Source organism: Phocoena phocoena, chromosome 4, assembly GCF_963924675.1.
Source record: "Phocoena phocoena chromosome 4, mPhoPho1.1, whole genome shotgun sequence".
Lineage (NCBI taxonomy): Eukaryota > Metazoa > Chordata > Mammalia > Artiodactyla > Phocoenidae > Phocoena > Phocoena phocoena.
In genome coordinates this window covers 52304354-52327814 of record NC_089222.1, presented here as the reverse complement: position 1 = coordinate 52327814, position 23461 = coordinate 52304354, and the positions used below count along the sequence as shown (strand labels likewise).

The 23461-nt window shown below is 39.1% G+C and overlaps 1 protein-coding gene across 1 annotated transcript in view; it reads left to right on the top strand.

Moving 5' to 3' along the window:
- Positions 1-23461, top strand: part of SPATA16 (spermatogenesis associated 16) — a 225920-nt gene that overhangs the window by 167977 nt on the left and 34482 nt on the right. The window contains exons 6-8 of the mRNA XM_065875819.1: positions 9623-9769; positions 10796-10908; positions 22839-23003. Coding sequence (XP_065731891.1) covers positions 9623-9769; positions 10796-10908; positions 22839-23003 — 425 coding nt within the window. The remainder of the gene's footprint in view (positions 1-9622; positions 9770-10795; positions 10909-22838; positions 23004-23461) is intronic.

The window sequence follows — 23461 nt, the reverse complement described above, 5'->3', positions numbered from 1 at the left end:
TCATAATTATGATGTAGATCAAGAAAAATGATGCTAAACATTTTTTTTAGTTATTTCTGAGATATACATTTTAAAGTAATAACTAGAATTATGATATAACATTATACAAGAACATATAAGATTTTTAGAAATTTCATGTAATGTCTGAAATATTTATATTAACATATTTCCATACAAATATAAACATTTTTTATTATCTCATATACTTAAGTCTAGTTATTAGTAATAGTATTACAATAATGTTATAATAATAGCATCACTAAGTCAATTTTGGTATCTTTGTACTAGATGTAAAAATTAATTATTCTTAATCCTCAAACTATTATGTTTCTTAAATAAGGCAATTATTCTTCTCAGATAGTCAACTTGAAGAATTTATAATATGTCTTACATCTCAGCTATGATATTTTAAGGATTCCATAGTATTTGTAGATATACTGAACTACTAGCTAAATCCCTCTATCAGAAATCTTTTGTTTCAAGTAATAGGAATCACAGCTTAAACTGATTCTAGTATATTTAAGTTTTAAAGGGGTAGGAGGAGGCATGAAATACATTGATTTATAATACAACTACAGGGGGACTACCTTTAAGCACAGCTTGATCCAATAGTTCACTCACTGCTCTATTTTCTACAGTCGGCTTTCTTCTCAAGTTCTACCTGGTATTCCATCACCTGTACCTCAAGGTGGTACCTGCATCTCAAGGTACCTCAAGCGCTAGTATCTTGAGTCATAGCAAAATTCCCAAATGTCATTACTAACTTCAAATCACACTGTCCCAAGAAGCAGTGAATATCTCTTCCACCCAATTCCTGGGACTCACTCTTCCTCATTGGCCTAAATTACATTATATGCTTATACTTGAACCAAAACAGGTCAAGGTAATGCCATGGATTGATTCGTCTAAGTCAAATAGGTCTCACTTTTAGAGTAGGTAGGGAAAGAGAGAATTTTCCAAGGGTAGCAAAAGAGGGAAGGTGGGAATGCATGTTAGGTATCCAACCAACCAATGTCCATTCCAATGGCTGCAGAAATATAGCCACTTAAGGGCATTAGATCAACAATATATTATTTCACTAACTGTGAATTTAATAAATATTGAAGGGAAGAGCAGTATCTTTCATGTTTGTTTGTCTCAAACCTACTTTGTTGGGGATGAAATTAAGGAACTTCCCCTGAATAAATACAATACAGCTGATTAAACATAAAACTTTGGAATCAATAAGAATTCCAAGTGAAATAAAAATGAACTATGTATAAAAATCTTGTGTAATTATTTGTTTTTCAAAGCTTATAAATGGGTTATGAGGGGCAACTTACATATACAAAGATCAGTTTTGGAAAAGTAGAGCAGAAATCTGAAGGGAAAATTAGGAATCTTAGGAATGAAAACCAATGTTTCCCACTTGCATCTATAACTCTGAAATTATAATGAAGGTCAAAGGGAAAATACAATTTATTATACAAAGATTCATTATACAAATAGCTTTCTCACACATCAACTGCAAAAACCAAAATACACTATCTATGTTTTTAAAGTAGAAACTGTTTTATTATTTATGGGAGCAAAAATGATGTTAGCTGCAAAGTTGCTGCCTTTTGCTATTTTCTTGCTGATGTGAATTTGTGGATAACTTCCGATATAGAAGTACTGGCATTAAAAAGTGAACAAGATAAAACTCAGAAAATGACTGGGTGGGAAAGCAGTAATGACAAAGTGTTGGCATTATGAAGGGACTGGAGAAGCTAAACTCTGAAACTGATCACTAAGATGAAGTCATATAAAACTGACATGGTCCCATCTCACACTGAACAACTGGGACCTTTAGAAATGAGATTTTGCTCTAGCCTAAAATGTCAGAACATTTTGTTATGGACAAAGGGCAGAGAAATGACATAGACACTGGAAAACAGAGAAGGAAATGAAACAGAGAAAGGAGATGACAGAACCCTAACGAATCTGCATATTTCTAAAAGACTTTTAAAACCTCTATGATTTTTCTTTTTTCAAAATGGCTTTGAGAAGTTTATCCACAATCTGTTGACTGTGGTTACGATGAGGTGTCCAACAGAAAATACTGATGATGGTGGTATCTATGTTTTCTACTTTATGTCCAGAGAGCTCATATTTTATTTTACAGATATTTAACTTCATAAAAAATAAGCAGTCCCTCATATATAGAGATGAGTCTGCTGACCTACGATCAACAGTTCACATTTTTGCAGATGCTTTTCTGGTGCTGCTGACAGTTTCATTAAGCCAGCTTCTCTGTTAATCCAATCTTCTTTGTGACTAAGGATCCATATTTCCCAGAGAACAAGCTGCAGCAAGGGCCCAACCTGAGCGTGAAACTAAGTTTTCAATCTAGGCAGAGCTGCTCTGTTCATTTGGGCATCAACTCCACTGAGTTACCTAACACATATTATTTTACCTCACTCCCCCTTCGTAAATTACACAGAAACCACTTAAAGTTTAGGTAAAATAAATAAAGATTGTGTGATATTCTTTTCTAAGTTTAGTGACAGAGAAATAAATCCTATCTCAGAAGCTCTGAACATTTCATTAGCTTTGAATTTTTTTAAGTTCTATTCTTATTTGGACGATTAAAAATTCAGGATTGAGAAAACTTTGTTTTTATATTCAACTCAAGTATTGATTGAGCACCTACTAGGTGCTTGGGGCATGAAGATAACGTGAAGATGTGATCTTGAAGAGGATTAAAACTTATTGGAGAGATGAGACATACCCCCATGAAACATTAGGAGATTCACTCTAGAGTGAGTGGTATGCGTGTTCTTTTTTTTTTAACATCTTTATTGGAGTATAATTGCTTTACAATGTCATGTTAGTTGCTGCTGTATAACAAAGTGAATCAGCTATATATATATATACATATATATGTATATATATATCCCCATACCCCCTCCCTCTTGCGTCTCCCTCCCACTCTCCCTATCCCATCCCTCTAGGTGGTCACAAAGCACTGAGCTGATCTCCCTGTGCTATGCAGCTGCTTTCCACTAGCTATCTATTTTACATTTGGTAGTGTATATATGTCTATGCCACTCTCTCACTTCATCCCAGCTTACCCTTCTCCCTCCCCGTATCCTCAAGTCCATTCACTATGTCTGCCTCTTTATTCCTGTCCTGCCCCTAGGTTCTTCAGAAACTTTTTTTTTTTTAGATTCCATATATCTGTGTTAGCATAGGGTATTTGTTTTACTCTTTCTGACTTACTTCACTCTGTATGACAGACTCTAGGTCCATCCACATCACTACAAATAACTCAGTTTTGTTTCTTTTTATGGCTGAATAATATTCCACTGTATATATGTGCCACATCTTCTTTATCCATTCATCTGTCGATGGACACTTAGGTTGCTTCCATGTCCTGGCTGTTGTAAATAGTGCTGCAGTGAACATTGCAGTACATGACTCTTTTGGGGGCTTTTTTGTTTTTCATTTTTGGCTGCGTTGGGTCTTCATTGCTGTGTGCAGGCTTTCTCTGGTTGTGGTGAGCAGGGGCTACTCTGTTGTTGTGCGTGGGCTTCTCACTGCGGTGGCTTCTCTTGTTGCAGAGCATGGGCTCTAGGCACACAGGCTTCAGTAGTGGCTCGTGGGCTCTAGAGCGCAGGCTCAGTAGTTGTGGCACACGGGCTTAGTTGCTCCGTGGCATATGGGATCTTCCTGGACCAGGGCTCGAACCCGTGTCCCCTGCATTGGGAGGTGGATTCTTAACCACTGTGCCAGCAGGGAAGCCCCACATGACTCTTTTTGAGTTATTGTTTTCTCAGGGTATATGCCCAGTAGTGGGATTGCTGGGTCATATGGTAGTTCTATTTTTAGTTTGGGTGTTCTTTAAGAGTTTGGGTGGGGGGAGTACTGAAGTACTCAGGTAGCCCTTTATGGACTAGGTGGGACTTAAATTAGGCACATCTGGAAGTATAGTAATTGACTGAGTAAAAGAAATATTGAGAGATTAGGTAGATGTTTCTGGGTGGAAAAGCACAAAGAAAAATTCAGAGGCAGGATGAGCACAGGCTAGTACAAATTAGTGAAATCAGCAGACCTGATGAGAAAGGTTTGTACTAGAGGAAACATAGGAATGAAGAATAGACTGTGAAACACATCCACACAATTGAGAGCCCTGAATACCAGGAAAGAAGCACTGAAATTCCTGAGGAGTGATGTAACCATGACAAAGGCGATATTTCAGAAATATTCACTGGGTGGTGGTGTGGAGATATATTGGTGTGAAATCATACTGGTGGCAGCAAGGCTTGTTGGGAAACGTTTTCTGTAATCCAGATGCTATGTGATCAGAAATTTGACCAGGGTGGTAGCAATGATAATGCAAAGAGCGGGGTTAATATGAGTTGTATTACAGTGGGCAGATTTAATGAGTCTTTGAGATTCACTAAATGTCAGGGAATATGAGGAAAGAAAAGTTTAACAATGACTTCAAAATTTTAAGCCAGAATAATTGGGTGAATAATGGCCATCCCTTCAATATGCTGGTGAAAAGCAGGGACGAGAGATGTTGTGGACATTTAAAAAATCACTTTCAAGGAATATATTTGCTGTATTTGAGGTAACGTTTGTAATGGTGAGCATATAGCAATGACCCAGTAGGCATCTGGAAATGCTGTGTTTGAAACTGGTGAAATTTTGCAGATGAGACTATGGCTTTGGATCCCTAGTCTTTTGATTTAGAACAAGGGTCTCCAATCCCCAACCGGTACCGGTCCACGGCCTGTTAAGAACCGGGCCGCACAGCAGGAGGTGAGCGGCAGGGAGAGTGAGCGAAGCTTCATCTGCCACTCCCCATCGGTCTCATTACCGCCTGAACCATCCTCCGCTCCATCCATGGAAAAATTGTCTTCCCTGAAACCGGTCCCTGGTGCCAAAAAGGTTGGGGACTGCTGGATTAGAAGTAATAGCGAATGCCACAAGAATAGAGAAATTGGACTTCCCTGGTGGCACAGTGGGCTCTGGTCCGGGAAGATCCCACATGCCGCGAAGCAACTAAGCCCGCGTGCCACAACTACTGAGCCTGTGCTCCAGAGCCCGTGAGCCACAACTACTGAACCTGCGTGCCACAACTACTGAAGCCCACGCACCTAGAGCCCATGCTCCGCAACAAGAGAAGCCACCACAATGAGAAACCCGCGCACCACAATGAAGTGTAGCCCCCGCTCGCCACAACTAGAGAAAGCCCGCGTGCAGCAACAAAGACCCAACTCAGCCCAAAATAATTAATGAATTAATTAATAAAAGAAAGAATAGGAAAATTCCCCCTAGAGTGTTAATATGAAGAACATATCAGTGAGCCACAGACAGCTAGGAGGTGCACTGAATGAGATGCAGGAGAAAAAGGGAGGAAGAGGAAGCAGCATGTATATGTGTAGGAGAGATGGGGAGATGCAGACAGAGAAAGAGGCAGAGAGAAAGACAAAGAGAGGGAAACAGAGAGACAGAGAGAGAAAGAGAAGAGACTGTCACTGAACTCCAGGGAGGTTACTTCAGGGAGGGAGGAAGGAACATACAGAAGGTCAAAGAGCATGAATGTCTTGAGTACCCAAAGCTGGTCAGCTCCAGCCTCCTGAGGTACAATAAAAGGTTCTTGATAAAGGGCAAACATTACCCTTTTTTGCTGAGAGTCGGACATCTTTCATTTGGAGGATAAAGAATTGAAAGATCATGTTTCTACAAGAAACTTAATCTGCATAATCTATCTTTGATATTCTTTTTTAAAACATCTGCTTCCCTAATGACAAATTTGGAACTGCATCATACCTGCAAATTGATTTTTTAATAATAAATTTGGTCCTAGTCATCTAAATTTCATCTGCAATTGTGATAAATTGTAAAGGAATGCATTAAGGGATTTATTTCTCTCAAGTTTTCTTCTCACGTGACAGGAGCAAAGAAGACATTTTTAATCAACTCAACCTTCCTACCAAAGGACAATATATTCTGGTTAACTTTCATATCCATCAGAGGCACAGGGCTTTTCGGACGTAGGTAGAGGTTTACGAGCATAAAATTGAGAACAATTAGCACTCAAATTAATGTTACATGAGATTCAACATCTGGTAAGTGTGTCATCATTTTGGGTCATAGACCACTTGCTAGGCTAAATGTTCATACAACTGCAATTTACTCTGCATACAAATGGAATAAAAATGACACTTTAAAAATATTTTTTAACTTAACAGTATGTATGTAGGGACCTCTCTCATTTCAAAACTTTTACTAGAATTCAACAGCGGATTGAACAGGATGAAACATACAGCATCAAAAGGAACAGAAAATACATTTTGGCAAGTATATTTCATAACAAATTAGCTATAGTGCTAATACTAGTTTCTCTAGTTCATCTAACCACTGTCACTATTAATACAGGTCTCCTCTTTATCCATCAAATATTTAAGAGCAGGAAGAGGTCAACCTCTCAAAGTCTTTGTGCTATTTATATAACAGAGCCCTCAAACATCGGCTGCTTCTGGCAATAGAGGGGCATCAGAAAATGCCAGATCTCAAGATGCCTCCTGCAACTCACCACAAACACCAGCCCATGCACAGCACACCGTAAACTATTCTGAACCTCAGGACTCCGGGGCCTCCAAGAGCACTTTAATGTACACCTTAAAGTCCTAGAGGTGTCCTGCAGGGAACCCTCTCTGAGCTGGAAGCAGGTGCTGGCAGGAGGCTTCAGGGTACCTGGGATCCAGCGGCTTCTATGTCAACAAGCTACATATACTCTGGGTCTGTGGGGAAGTCAGAGCGTCCATAAAGCATACCCACATCCATTCAGGGGGCCTCTGGGCATCTAGAGTTACCCAGAAAGCCAAGGCTCTCCCCAGAGGATGGCCCCAGACTTCACCACCAGCATGGCCAGGAGCGCTGAGGCCTTCTAGGTCAGGGAGCAAAACCAGATTAAAGAGCAAACCATAGCCAGGGAACACATACCTTCTCCTGCCCTCCACCTCCAGAGTATGCTAATTCCTGAAAATACTGACAATCTAGACATGCCAGCATCTTAGAGAGTGCTAAAGAATAACCGCAATCAAAAAAAAAAACGTTATGACCATTTATCAGGAGAATGAGCTAGTGTCCATTTTACTTTTACTTAATTGCCTTTTCACATGACCCGGTTATTGGCAACTTCAGTAAAACTGGTAAACTCTTGGTTGGGTGTGTCTGTATCTGCAGATTTCAAAAGCAAAGAAACTTTCTGCACTCTTGAGATGGAGATGCAGAAATCACATTTTACCTTGTTTATAGAAATGAGCCATCCTTTTAAAAAGAGGCAAACACCAACTAAAGAAGCACCTAATACTACAATCTGCTTTTAAAGTGCCTAAAAGTTACGCTATTAATTCTAAGAAACCCCTGAGCCTTTGTTGTACTTTTCTAGATAGAGTAAGGAAGTGTTCTATCTAGAATTGTGTCTGTTGAAACCATCTATGTATTGACATTGCCCTGCTTCTGTAACATGCTTCCCACTGACTGTCAGAGTGATAATCACTGTCGTAGGATCGTTCTGAGAGTTAAGCCCTGTGCTTCAACGTTCAGCAGCCTGACTCTCAATTCTGGTCCCTCCATTTGCTGTGTCGGGCAAGTTTGTAAGTTCTTGAAGCTCCAGTTTGGTCGTCCGTAAGGTGGTCGTAATAATGTGTCCTGCTCTACACTGTTGTTGAATGAGAAAGATAATCCTGATAATGTGTATGGCACAGACGAAGTGTCACATAAATGTTAATCCTCAATAATATTTAGTGGTTACCAGATCCTGTCACCAAAGACTAAATCATGTTTAATATATTTTTGTTCGGTGCTTGTGTTTAAAAGATATTTTGTAATATTTTCTTTTAATTATCAGCATACATGTTAACTCTCTGTTTGACAGCCGTATGCTATTTACTTAACCAAAATGTACCAAATAGCTTACTGCAGTGTTTTCCAAACTGTGCTTTGAAAAATTGGGATTCTGTGGAGGGGTTCAAGGTGGCTATTGTGTGTGGGGTATATAGAATGGGGTACAGTGATGAGAGTGAGTGGTCAGTGATCCAGGCTTCAAATGGAACAGCTCTACCTTTACCAACTTTGAATATTGGGCTTCTCAGTAAATTTTAGTTTGAACAAAGGGTTCTGCAGCTAAAAATCAGAGGGGGGAAGTCAGAGAGGGTGGATAAAAACACTCATGGTTTACTGTGTCTATTATTTCTTAAAGAAATACTACAGATAGCAAAGACTGTATTTGAAACACTGCCATTTGAGTTCTGACTCTAGATTAAAAATTGGCATTTAAATCATGATTCAAGGATATTTGGAATTTCATCTTCTTCTTTTTCTGGCAGTGTTAAATAGGGAGGGCTCATTAAACCCTCTGTTCATCATCCTTCATTTGAGAAGTCTATTGTAATAAACCAAAGCATTATTACCCAGAATGAAAATGAATGAAGTAAATCTGGCCTCCAAGACCCCATGGCTGACATCTGTCCCTGTCCCAAAAGTAACCCAAAGTCAAGCAAGCCTAAAGCAGAGTGCAGTGGTTACGCCCACGGTCTCTGGAGTCAGACTGCCCAGGTGTGAATCCTGCCTTGTCCACTTATATGCGCGTTTCCAGACAAGTCACTGCCCATCTGTGTACCTCAACCTCCCGGTTATTTGTAAAATGAGGACAAAAGCACCAATTATGTGAATGTATCGTGAGGATTTAAAGAGAATGCACACAAAACAAACATGATTACCAAAGGGGAAAGGGAAGGAAGGGAGGGATAAATTAGGAGCATGGGATTAACAGATATAAACTATTATATATAAAATAGATAAGCAACAAAGATTTACTGTATAGCACAGGGAACTATTTTCAGTATCTTGTGATAACCTATGATGGAAAATAATCTGAAAAAAAAAAAAATATATATATATATATAAAATTGAACCACTTTTTGTACACCTGAAACACAATATTGTAAATCAACTATATGTCAATAGAAAATTTTTTAACAGAATGCACACGAAATGTTTAGCACAAGGGAAGGTAGAAAATAAGTACTAAGTAAATATTAGCTCATCTAGTCATTAAGAACAGTTTTAGAACCATTTTCTTGACACATGAGTTATTTCCAAGTCTAATTACAAAAGTTAGTACATTTATCATTTTAAATTTCCTTCAACTATAGGAAGGAGAGCAACTAAATTAATTAGCCTTATATTTTAATTCTTACTTGGTAATTTTTCTCTTTCCTTTCATATAACATTATTTTCTTAAACAAACTGTGGACAGAAAAATCAAATTCTCTTGAAAGGTGTCACACAGAAAAATATTAAGCCTGCAACCTGGTCCTGAATTTTGTATTATTTTGAATATGGGGAAAGAGGAACACATAACCTAGCCATATTCTATTGCTATACTTTGTGTATGTTTATATTTTAATAAAAATATGAAGGATAAAGTATGATTTTGATATATCATCTATTTGACCTTTTGATGCACATACTTTTACTTTGTATCTTTAATTTTTTCCGAGTATAATTCTTGAAATCTGGGGGGAAAACACCCTGAAAACAATAAAATGATCAATTCTTTAGTTCTTTTTCTGTCATATTTCAGACCTTCAAGGACTCCACGTGTTGCCTCAGACAGCTGACTGGTCATCTTTTCCTCCTCAACAGTATCTCTTGACTCTTGGGTTCAAAAACAAAGAAGATGGGAAGTTTTTGGAAAAAGTATCATGTAGGAAGTTACCAACATTTACAGGTAAGTCACCTGGACTTGTTATCTTTCAATACTGTTTTAAATTAGGAATTGTGCATTATTCATTAAGCTTTATTCATCACAAGCCTAGCATATAGTAAGGCCTGGGCACCAAAATGTTTGTTGGGTCATACTTAACTCCTTCCAATCTTCTTTGTGGGTTAGTTAACAATTCCTGGAATTCTGGTTCCCCCAGGAGTGCCCACCTCCCTCACTCTAACCATCTCACCGCAACCACATCACCACCCATGCCTGATCATGGGGCACTCAAAGATTACAAGCTTTTGTCATCACCCATCAGCAAACACAGAAGAAAATCGTGCAACAAAACTATTGTATGAAATCAAACATATAGCCAATGACCACCTTAAATCACTTGGATTATCTGCCATTGTATTAATATCTGTTCTACTCTTTTCTTATGTAATTAACCAAGATCTCAGATCTCCTGAAGAGTATTATAGTTAAATGGTGCTCAGCAATTCTAGTTGAAACTTTCAAAAATCAAGTAAACATTCAGGTGAAGTCTCATACTTATGGGCTGAATTCATGACCAGGTTGAATTTATCCCTTCAGCTCTACCCACATAATTAAGGATTTGTGTTTTGTCTGGCACTCTGTCCTCTGAAGCTTATCTCAGCTTCGAGCTACATTCAAAGTCAGTGCAATCTGCACACTTCAATAATACCTGGGAGGAAAAAGACAAGAATCAGACACATTTATGATGACATTTTTTTCACAACTCAGGAAAAGCATACTCTTCAGAGAGAGGTGAATTGTCATAGGCTGTCCTGTGGATCTCTCAATCAAGAAACACAACAAAAGGAATAAATGATAGTCTCTAAAGGGCAATGTCTCCTCATAGATCTTTCACTGTTTTACTTCTGGTCTTTGAGATGGGACTCGTTTCTATACTAAAGATTTCATATCTATTAATATTGAGGTATCTGTTTATAGCTTGCTAAGGAAAGCATTTTGAAATGCAAGTCTGGGGAAAAAAGTATAAAAGTTTATTGTTACAATTTTTAGAACATAAAACTCCCTTCGGTCTGCTGACAAGAGAAGACACAGTGAGACACATGCAGAGAATGGGGAAGCGAATCTTGCCAATACTGGATTTTATTAGAAGCACCCAATCGAATGTAGGTATATAAGTCTTTTATATTTTTTCAACATATAAATATCAGACAATTCTAGAAGTATGGAAAGTTTATGGTGTAAATATTGCAAGTGTCGGAGGATTTTAGAAACTTTCACAGTCAACCTTATTTGCAAAACCAAGCAAAGTTTAGCTAATGATTTTATTCCGTTTATATTTTAAAATATATTAATCATAAAGCTACACTTCGCAATTTCCAGCATTTCTCAGGCTAGAGCCTTTTCTTTGTGGCTTCCTGATATCTAAATGAAGGCTGAATTGAATCTCTTGATTCAAATCAGTAACAAAATTTTAGTGAACACAGTGCTTTCCCTATTTCATACATTTGGCTACTGCATATAACCATTTTGTTGCCTACATAAGAATTCAGAACACTGAAAGCTAGCTCCTCCACATTAACTGATACACTGGATGCTACTCTAAACATTGGTAATTGATCTTTTTTGTTGTTGTTAACATCTTTACTGCAGTATAACTGCTTTATAATGTTGTGTTAGTTTCCGTTGTATAAAAAAGTGAACCAGCTATATGCATACATATATCCCCATATCCCCTCCCTCTTGCGTCTCCCTCCCACCCTCCCTATCCCACCCCTTTAGTTGATCACAAAGCACCAAGCTGATCTCCCTGTTGCTATGCAGCTCCTCCCCACTAGCTACTTATTTTACATTTGGTAGTGTGTATATGTCAATGCCACTCTCTCACTTCGTCCCAGCTTACCCTTCCCCCTCCCCGTGTCCTCAAGACCATTCTCTATGTCTGCATCTATATTCCTGTCCTGCCCCTAGGTTCATCAAAACCTTTTTTTTTTTTTACATTCCATATATATGTGTTAGCATAGGGTATTTGTTTTTCTCTTTCTGACATACTTCCCTCTATATGACAGACTCTAGGTCCATCCACCTCACTACAAATAACTAAATTTCATTTCTTTTTATGGCTGAGTAATATTCCATTGTATATATGTGCCACATCTTCTTTATCCACTGATCTGTTGATGGACACTTAGGCTGCTTCCATGTCCTGGCTATTGTAAACAGTGCTGCAATGAACATTGTGGTACACGACTCTTTGAATTATCATTTTCTCAGGGTATATGCCCAGTAGTGGGATGGCTGGGTTATATGGTACTTCTATCTTTACTTTTTTAAGGAAGTTCCATACTGTTCTCCAAGGTGGCTTTATCAATTTACATTCCCAACAACAGTGCAAGAGGGTTCCCTTTTCTCCACACCCACTCCAGCATTTAGTGTTTGTAGATTTTTTCATGATGGCCATTCTGACTGGTGTAGGGTGATACCTCATTGTAGTTTTGATATGCATTTCTCTAATGATTAGTGATGTTGAGCATTCTTTCATGTGTTTGTTGGCAGTCTGTATATCTTCTTTGGAGAAATGTCTATTTAGGTCTTCTGCCCATTTTTGGATTGGATTGTTTGTTTTCTTCCTATTGAGCTGCATGAGCTGCTTGTATATTTTGGAGATTAATCCTTTGTCAGTTGCTTCATTTGCCAATACTTTACCCCATCCTGAGGGTTGTCTTTTGTCTTGTTTATGGTTTCCTTTGCTGTACAAAAGCTTTTAAGTTTCATTGGGGCCCATTTTTTAATTTTTGTTTTTATTTCCATTTCTCTATGAGGTGGGTCAAAAAGGATCTTGCTGTGATTTATGTCATAGAGTGTTCGGCCTATATTTTCCTCTAAGAGGTTGATAGTGCCTGGCCTTACATTTAGGTCTTTAATTCATTTTGAGTTTATTTCTGTGTATGGTGTTAGGAAGTGTTCTAATTTCATTCTTTTCCAGGTAGCTGTCCAGTTTTCCCAGCACCACTTATTGAAGAGGCTGTCTTTTCTCCATTGTATACTCTTGCCTCCTTTATCAAACATAAGGTGACCATATGTGCAAGGGTTTATCTCTGGGCTTTCTATCCTATTCCAATGATCTATATTTCTGTTTTTGTGCCAGTACCATACTGTCTTGATTACTATAGCTTTGTAGTATAGTCTGAAGTCAGGGAGCCTGATTCCTCCAGCTCTGTTTTTCTTTCTCAAGATTGTTTTGGCTATTCGGGGTCTTTTGTGTTTCCATACAAATTGTGAAATTTTTGGTTCTAGTTCTATGAAAAATGCCATTGATAGTTTGATAGGGGTTGCACTGAACCTGTAGATAGCTTTGGGTAGTACGGTCATTTTCACAATGTTGATTCTTCCAATCCAAGAACATGGTATATCTCTCCATCTGTTTGTATCATCTTTAATTTATTTCATTCTGCATACAGGTCTTCCGTCTCCTTAGGTAGGTTTATTCCTAGGTATTTTATTCTTTTTGTTGCAATGGTAAATGGGAGTGTTTCCATAATTTCTCTTTCAGATTTTTCATCATTAGTGTATAGGAATGCATTAATTTTGTGACATTAACTTAATGACATTTCTGAGCATTAATTTTGTATCCTGCTACTCTACCAAATTCACTGATTAGCTGTAATAGTTTCCTGGTAGCATCTTTAGGATCCTCTACATACAGTATCATGTCATCTGCAAATAGTGACAGTTTTACTTCTGCTTTTCCAATTTGTATTCCTTTTATTTCTTTTTCTTCTCTGATTGCTGTGCCTGAAACTTCCAAAACTATGTTGAATAACAGTGGTGAGAATGGACAACCTTGTCTTATTCCTGATCTTAGAGGTAATGGTTTCAGTTTTTCACCATTGTAAACGATGTTGGCTGTGGGTTTGTCATATATGGCTTTTATTATGTTGAGGTAGGTTCCCTCTATACCTACTTTCTGAAGAGTTTTTATCATAAATGTGTGTTGAATTTTGTCAAATGCTTTTTCTGCATCTATTGACATGATCATATGTTTTTTTCTCCTTCAGTTCATTAATACGGTTTATCACATTGACCGATTTGCATATATTGAAGAATCCTTGCATTCCTGGGATAAACCCCACTTGATCGTGGTGTATGAGCCTTTTAATGTGCTGTTGGATTCCGTTTGCTAGTAATTTTTTTTTTTTTTTTGCGGTATGCGGGCCTCTCACTGTTGTGGCCTCTCCCGTCGCAGAGCACAGGCTCCGGACGCGCAGGCTCAGCAGCCATGCTCACGGGCCCAGCCGCTCTGCGGCATGTGGGATCTTCCCGGACCGGGGCATGAACCCGTGTCCCCTGCATCGGCAGGCGGACTCTCAACTACTGCACCACCAGGAAAGCCCCGTTTGCTAATATTTTGTTGAGGATTTTTGCATCTATGTTCATCAGTGATATTGGCCTGTAGTTTTCTTTCTTTGTGACATCTTTGTCTGGTTTTGGCATCAGGGTGATGGTGGCCTTGTAGAATGAGTTTGGGAGTGCTCCTCCCTCTGCTATATTTTGGAAGAGTTTGAGAAGGATAGGTGTTAGCTCTTCTCTGAATCTTTGATAGAATTGTCCTGTGAAGCCACCTGGTCCTGGGCTTTTGTCTGTTGGAAGGTTTCTAATCACAGTCTCAAATTCAGTGCTTGTGCTTCGTCTGTTTATATTTCTTCCTGGTTCAGTCTCAGAAGGTTGTGCTTTTCTAAGAATTTGTCCATTTCTTCCAGGTTGTCCATTTTATTGGCATATAGTTGCTTGTAGTATTCTGTCATGATCCTTTGTGTTTCTGCAGTGTCAGTTGTTACTTCTCCTTTTTCATTTCTAATTCTATTGATTTGAGTCTTCTCCTTTTTTTTCTTGATGAGTCTGGCTAATGGTTTATCAATTTTGTTTATCTTCTTAAAGAACCAGCTTTTAGTTTTATTGATCTTTGCTACTGTCTTCTTCATTACTTTTTCATTTATTTCTGATCTGATCTTTATGATTTCTTTCCTTCTGCTAACTTTGGGGTTTTTTTGTTCTTCTTTCTCCAATTGCTTTAGGTGTAAGGTTAGGTTGTTTATTTGAGATGTTTCTTGTTCCTTGAGGTAGGATTGTACTGCTATAAAGTTCCCTCTTAGAACTGCTTTTGCTACATCCCATAGGTTTGGGGGTCATCATGTTTTCATTGTCATTTGTTTCTAGATATTTTTGATTTCCTCATTGATTTCTTCAGTGATCTCCTGGTTATTTAGTAGCGCATTATTTAGCCTCCATGTGTTTGTATTTTTTACAGTTTTTCCTGTAATTGATATCTAGTCTCATAGTGTGGTTGGAAAAAATACTTGATATGATTTCAATTTTCTTAAATTTACCAAGGCTTGATTTGTGACCCAAGATATGGTCTATCCTGGAGAATGTTCCATGAGCAGTTGAAAGTGTATTCTGTTGTTTTTGGATGGAATGTCCTATATATATCAATTAAGTCCATCTTGTTTAGTGTATAAATTAAAGCTTGTGCTTCCTTATTTATTTTCATTTTGGATGACCTGTCCATTGGTGAAAGTGGGGTGTTAAAGTCCCCTACTATGAATGTGTTACTGTTGATTTCCCCTTTTATGGCTGTTAGTATTTGCCTTATGTATTGAGGCGCTCATATGTTGGGTGCATAAATATTTACAATTGTTATATCTTCTTCTTGGATCGATCCCTTGATCATTATGTAGTGTCCTTCTTGTCTCTTGTAATAGTCTTTATTTTAAAGTCTATTTTGCCTGATATGAGAATTGCTATTCCAGCTTTCTTTTGATTTCCCTGTGCATGGAATATCTTGTTCCATCCCCTTACTTTCAATCTGTATGTGTCCCTAGGTCTGAAGTGGGTCTCTTGTAGACAGCATATGTACGGGTCTTGTTTCTGTATCCATTCAGCCAGTCTATGCCTTTTGGTTGGAGCATTTAATCCATTTACATTTAAGGTAACTATTGATACGTATGTTCCTATTACCATTTTCTTAATTGTTTGGGGTTTATTTTTGTAGGTCGTTTTCTTCTCTTGTGTTTCCTGCCTAAAGAAGTTCCTTTACCATTTGTTGTAAAGCTGGTTTGGTGGGGATGAATTCTCTTAGCTTTTGCTTGTCTGTAAAGGTTTTAATTTCTCCATTGAATCTGAATGAGATCCTTGCTGGGTAGAGTAATCTTGGTTGTAGGGTTTTCCCTTTCATCACTTTAAATACGTCCTGCCACTCCCTTCTGGCTTGCAGAGTTTCTGTTAACCTTATGGGGATTCCCTTGTATGTTATTTGTTGCTTTTCCCTTGCTGCTTTTAATATCTCTTTTTTGTATTTAATTTTTGAGAGTTTGATTAATATGTGTCTCAGCATGTTTCTCTTTGGGTTTATCCTGTATGGGACTCTCTGTGCTTCCGGGACTTGACTATTTCCTTTCCCATGTTAGGGAAGTTTTCAACTATAATCTCTTCAAATATTTTCTCAGATGCTTTCTCTTTCTCTTCTTCTTCTGAGACCCCTATAATTCAAATGTTGGTGTGTTCAATGCTGTCCCAGAGGTCTCTGAGACTGTCCTCAATTCTTTTCATTCTTTTTTCTTTATTCTGCTCCCTGACAGTTATTTCCACCATTTTATCTTCCACGTCACTTATCCGTTCTTCTGCCTTAGTTATTCTGGTATTGATTCCTTCTAGAGTATCTTTAATTTCAGTTTTTGTGTTGTTCATCACTGTTGGTTTGCTCTATCATTCTTCTAGATCCTTGTTACAATGTTTCTTGCATTTTCTCCATTGTGTTTCTGAGATTTTGGATCATCTTTACTATCGTTACTCTGAATTCTTTTTCAGGTAGGTTGCCTATTACATCTTCATTTATTGATCTTGTAGGTTTTTACCTTGCTCCTTCATCTGTGACATATTTTTTGTCGTTTCTTTTTTTTTTTTTTTTTTTTTAATGGGTGGGGCTGTATTCCTATCTTACTGGTTGTTTGGCCTGAGGGGTCCAGCACTGGAGTTTGCAGGCAGTTGGATAGAGCCGGGTCTTGGTGCTGAGATGAGGACCTCTGGGAGGCCTCACTCCAATTGGTATTCCCTGGCGTCTGAGGTTCTCTGTTAGTCCAGCAATTTGGACTCAGAGCTCCCACCACAGGAGCTCGGCCCTGACCTCCAGCTTGGGAACCCAGATCCTGCAAGCCAGTCACTGGAGTTTCATCCCGTCCCCTTAGCTGTCTGTGGTCCCCCACCAGTGCCTGGTAGGTGTCCTAATTGTATGTAGACACGAATCCTAGTCTGCCATCTTGACTCCGCCCTCCACCTGGCAATTGATCTTTATATACCCTTAAGGTAAATTATCTAATCCCTTTCTGTGACCCAGGGAAAATGTGCCCTTTCTACTTTCAGTCTTAAAAAAAGCCCAAAATAAGACCTGATTTATGCTGTGCTATTTTACAAAATTTAAGCTATTGTATTGAAAGTACATAAAGAGGGCTTCCCTGGCGGCACAGTGGTTGAGAGTCCACCTGCCAATGCAGGGGACACGGGTTCGTGCCCCGGTCCGGGAAGATCCCACATGCTGCGGAGCCGCTGGGCCTGTGAGCCATGGCCGCTGAGCCTGCGCATCCAGAGTCTGTGCTCTGCAACAGGAGAGGCCGCAACAGTGAGAGGCCCGCGTACCGAAAAAAAAAAAAAAAAAAGATACATAAAGGGAACTCCTCGTTAATGGGCTCTAAAGGCTGCAGATTTCCCCTTTTAAAATATTTTTCAAAAGGCCTTTAAGCTGGAAATTTTTAAGAATTCTTTTTCTGTGGTTTTAGTATTACATCGTTGATTTGATGTTCTGACCTTACAAGGGGAACCAAGGGGGTTATCACAGCTACTTAACATCTGTTCAGCAATTTACCTGCTCAGTAACATTATTCAGCATTTTATAAAAGCTATAAACCCCGAATTTATTTGCACGATTTGTAATTCTATGCATTACAAATCCAAAAGCACATTTTTATTGATTTTCCTACCACATAGCTTCCTTCCCCTTCCTCACAACTGTGTTCCACTCAACTATCTCCCCTATACTACTACTACTACTAAGAAATCCATCTCTATCTTAGTCATCTTGCGCTGTCATAACAAAATAGCATAGACTGGATGACTTAACCAATAGAAATTTATTTTCTCACAATTCTAGAGGCTAGACGTCTGAGGTCAGGGTGCCAACATGGTCAGGTTCTGCCAAACACCTTCTTCCTGGTTTGCAGTCGATTAAAGACCCTCTTCCTGGCTTGCAGTTGGCTACTTTCTCTCTGTGTCCTAACATGGCAGAGAGCAAGCCCTCTGTTGTCAATTCTTGTAAGAGCACTAATCCCAAGATCAGGCCCTACTCTCATGACCTCATCTAACCATAATTACCTCCCAAAGGCCCCATCTCCAAATACATCACATTGGTCACTAGGGCTTCAACATAGGAATTTTGGGTGGACACAACCATTCAGTTTATAGTGATCTCATTGGATCTATTGCAAATTTTGGGTCCTGTTCTCCAATTCACAACCTCTTCCAGACACACACACACACACCCTCACCAACCACCCCATCCTAATTAGAGACACACACACACACACACACACACCTCATCACTGTCATCATCAGGCTCTTGCAAGCAGTGGAAGCCTTGCTAGCAAGAACCATCACCATATAGTATTACTTCACCTCATCTGCACATGGTGAGCCTTGCAGTGCCAGCATGCTGGATGTTGGGGAGGTAATCTGTCTGTGCCCCGGCTCTTTGGGGCGATGCCCGCCGTAGCTTGCTACTTGTCAGATACCCGCCTCATCATCATCTGTTGCCAGCTCACATCTCCCAGTGTGCTGTGAATGCAGGTTAGGCCAATCTAGGCATCATGCACTTTTTAAATGCTTCTAACACATTTTCTTCTCACGTTTCAAAGGGCATTCTGGCCACTTAGAAATGTGTATATGCATGAATCTCTATGTGCCCATAACGCAGACTTGAAAACCATAATGAATACGATTCTTAGCATCTAATGAATGACTCAGTCTTCTTTAGAATGAACTGTGAGGGATTTCATCAACTCTCTTATGTTAGCGTCTATGGGAAATAGTTTTTGGAAGACTGTCCCAAAGAGCTTGAATGAAATTGAAGCAAGTGAGCCCACAGGTACCCAGGGACCACAAGAATATCCAAATATTGGCCTGTAGGTTTCTCATTATATGCCCAACCACAGCTTCATAAAGCAGGACTGAATAAAATTGGCTGCAAAGGTAACCCAGCTAATGAAGCAAGAAATGAGTTGGTGAGCAGAAATTATTCCTACATGGTACAATTAATTGTGACCCAAGACTCCCTCAACAGTGTTTTTAGGATCCCCTGAGGTGTTTTTTTTGTTTGTTTTTTGTCAGATGTCAAATGCCATCCACTTGAGTATTTAAGCATTGCATTGTCCTTATTAGCTGTGACCCTAGCTTGTGACACCTATGGACGAAGACTTTCGTCCAAGGCTGTGCTCTGGCTGTGTAACCCTAGGATATCACTTAACCTCTGGGCTGTTTTTTTCTCATTTATAAAATAAGCTGTTATCTGCCATGCTCACCTCCCAGAGTTATGAGACCAAAAGTATATAATCCACATTGAAGCACTTTGTAAAGTATTAAGAATTTTTAGAGTTTTAATTAATTGTATTGGTTTTCATTTGCTATGACAAAAGGACTGTTTTATAGACCCTTCTTTTTCTTTATAAATGCTGTATACTTTGAAATTACATACTCTTCTAAAATGAAGACTGTCCAAGTGTCCTGTGGATCTTGAATTCTTTTCCTTAGATCACTGATGCACTCAGATCTCCTCACAAAGGCAGAATCAGAGGTGTCATCTCTAGCCACGGAGTAGATCTACTGCCCACAGTAGGGCTTGTCAGGGAACATGAATTTTCACCTCTTGCTATGAGGTGGTAGAAAGAGTTGGTGAAGGAGACAAAGACATTCCTGGTATAATGCTTCTCTCAGAAAATAATTCTCCTTACACTGTGACACCAGTTTCCTTACCTTTATCGATTCCTTTGTTAGGCACACAGCACATGGCTGTGTGACAAGAATGATTCTGGCATTTTCAGAGTTATTGTCTACAATATTCTCCCACCTTCCTATCTGGTGTCTTTTAATCTCACTGAACATCAACCCCATTCAACCAGTAGCTCTGCTCTAATGGTATTTTTTCTCCTATGGTTCTTTGTACTAATTATTTCACGTGCTACTGAATGCTGCTGTGCTTTTCCATGTATTAACTTTACAGGCTGCCGTCAGTTTGCACCTTATGTACTGTGCTTCCTGGGGTGTTAAAGAGTTAAAATAATAAAATCTCTTGCCAGGCATGAAGCTTCCTTCACAGGCTGACTTGCCAAAAAATGCCCTAACTAACCAGGTTTTGAATACCTTGTTAATTTGACTTGTAATTTCCTCCAAGTGAAGCACAAAAATTGTTTATATATGCACATTGGAAATGAACAATAATATGTGTTTCCTACCCCTTTTCTTTGCAATTAATGTTTCTATATGTTATGGCAAATGGAAATACACTCCTAATACTTGGGCTCTGCTTTTCAGCAATATTATGCTGTGCCACTTACTTTCCAAACATTCATCCATACCTGCTATTAAATCTAGACAATTGTCTGGCTGAAGCTTTCATCTGAACTTGCTATTTACCTAACCTTCATTGTTCCTGTGTGGCCACTTCATTACACTCTCTCCAGCAGCTAAGGAGCTCTTTGATCACTTCTGAAGTCTCACTGAGAGGGCTACTTCCTTTTAGATTTAGCCCTTGCTAGCATTAAATGTGAGCTAATTCCTTCATTTTTCATTATTTCCTTGATTTTCTTAAAGCAACAGCATTAAAGCATTCCTGCTGGCATTTATTAATTTTTATTTCTTTTTCACTTTATCTCTCAAAAGCCCCAACCTTGTATAGGTAAAATATTAATCTGTAGTTTCCTGATGACCAAAACGGCATTTGGCTTGGGGTGGGGTGGGGGGGTAGGAGGAGGACCATTAGCAGTCAACTGTATCCTTTCCCTAGTGTCCTATCCATAAGGAGCACTTCCTGTTTTGCTATGCATCCAACCATCCAGCTAACAAAGCACCACTGCCTTCCACTATTTTTATTGTCCTGATGTTTTGGAAAATTACACTGATAGATTATGTTTCCATGCAGGCTGCAGTTGTTTCTGCACTTTGGAGTTGAGTCACTACACCACTTTCCTACAACCAGCCCCACTGTTTATTTTAAAGAAGAACAAAGAAAGTAATTTTTCTTGGGAAAGAAAACTGTTTCTCCTGCAACTTGCTTTCCTCTATTTGACAGTATCCATTGTTTAGCTACATGTTTAAGCTCTGTGGGTAGGCTGGGTATTTCTTCAATTCAGAGAAGGGATCTCAAATCCACAATTTGCAGTCATTGCTCCTATAGGTTTATAGGTTTTCAGATAAGTGATTGATTGGAAAGAACAAATTAGCAGGGATAAGGAGACATTAGTCAAATGGCAGAAAGAGATGTTAGGAAGAAATACAGCAAATACAATGCAACAGTGCTCAACCTTTCTTTATTACCAAGATTCTAGGAAAGCGCCAAATTCTAGAGGTTGGTGTCAGTCAAGATATGTGTATGACATTTCAGAAAGGACTGCCTTCTAAATTCAAGTTAAAATTTCGATGCTCTTTAGTAACGCTAGTTTCTAATAATTTTTCTCCTTAGAAGAGAATATTTTAAGAAGGAAAAGTCACGTCTGCCTTCTCTAATTTCTGGGAGAAAATCTGTTTTATAAGTATGCACAAACTAAAATAGTCCTTGTGCAGATACTAAGCTTTAAGGTAGTAGTTTATTCTCCAACTTCTGTTTGAGGTATCTGAATATCTGAATTTTTGTATAGCTAAAATTCGTATTTCTAGGGCCACATATCAAGAGATTGTGATTCACTGAGTAAGGTCCAGGACTCTTCCTAGTTAACCAACAAGCCTAGTAATTCAGGTGCAGGTGGTCAAAGAGGAAACCTCCACTCCCCGACCGCATAAAGGGATGCCGCTCATCCAGGCTTCCACTTCTAAGCACCGAGATTCAGAATGTCATCACCAAACTAAATCCTCCTGTGATTTACCATTTCTCATCACCCTCCAAACATGACAGGAACCCTCAGATGCCCCCTTATGTCAGAGTACTTTTTCCTAAACAGAAATGTGAGAATTTTACGATAAACTTTGTGTCACCTATCAAGCAGTACAATTTGTATTAAACTTTTTAGAGAAGGTAACATGTCCTCTCTATGGCTGGCAGTAGCAAACACAGAGGTAGGCCACCTTAATTATAAGTGTGCCCCATTTTAAGAAAGCCCAAAATACCAGTAGATTCATGGAGGTTGGTGTTCCTTACAAGTGCACAACGGTCTATTTCAAGATGGATCATGTCAGTTGCTGGAATGGTCCTAGGACCCAGAATAAATCACTAAAATGCCACAAGGAGAGGAGCCAGAGTCCATGGCCATCCAATGAGAGCTAAAGATAAAAGCAGAGCTGGAGGTTTAATGTAAGCCACTGGGCTAGACAGAAATCCACTTGCATAACATTTTTCAGGATTCAACTTGCATAAGAAATCTTCCTTTGTATAAACAGGACAGTGGGCAACTCTTAACTCTTATGATGCCTTGGTGACATAGATAAAATCACCCCCGCTCAATGGACACAGCTCTGTGGGATCCCCACTGGGAGAGTGGAGCTCAGGTTCAATTTCAGTCCTTCTTTTCCCCTCATCCCAGATTCCTTAGGCAGGGCCACCTGCAAATCCTTCTCAACAGTCCTGCCAAGCGTCCCCTTTTATATATCAACACATTCATCTGTTTGAAGGAAGGGTACAGACAATTCTCTAAAATAATAGAAAAAAACATTTATTTGCACTAGATACCATTACTTCAGGGGAGCTAAATATGTTATTATTTAGCTGACCTGACTTCAATCCCCGGGGAGAGGTTATTTCTGTGGTTTTGTTCTAAAACATTTCCTTCTACTGGGAGACTAGGGGAGTCTTCGTGCGTGCTCAGGTGTGATGGAGAAGTTGCAATATGCCAGCCTCCTCAGCCGGCTGCAGAGAGTAAAGGAGCAGTCCCAGGTGATCAATCAAGCAATGGCCGAGCTAGCAACCATTCCCTATCTACAGGACGTCAGTCAACAGGAGGCGGAATTGGTACGCATTTGTTTTTCTTTGTTTAAGGCTTTCACAAGCCCTGAGCCAATAAAAGAGTGATATGGTCTGAAAAAGAATGTGACAATAAATGCAGTCCGAGGGCAAACTCCCCAACCCTCATGAAGCATTCTAATGAAGAAACTGGAAAATGTAGAAGTGTGTGTGTGTGTGTGTGTGTGTGTGTGTGTGTGTGTGTGTGTGTGTTTTATTTGCCCACCCTAACTAGCTTCCTTTTTTTTTTTAATAGCAAGACCTTTGTGATGTATGAAAATATGGAAGAGGGCTGATTATTCATATTTTGAGTCAGGCTTTTTTGTTTCAAGTAAAGTGAAATTTTAATACATTGTTTCTTAACTCCAAGATATGTTAATACAGGATGCTCTTCGATGGAAAAGTAAGAGGAAAAAACAGTAATTGCTGGATAGAAAACTGACCCTACAAAATCATCCATAGCATTT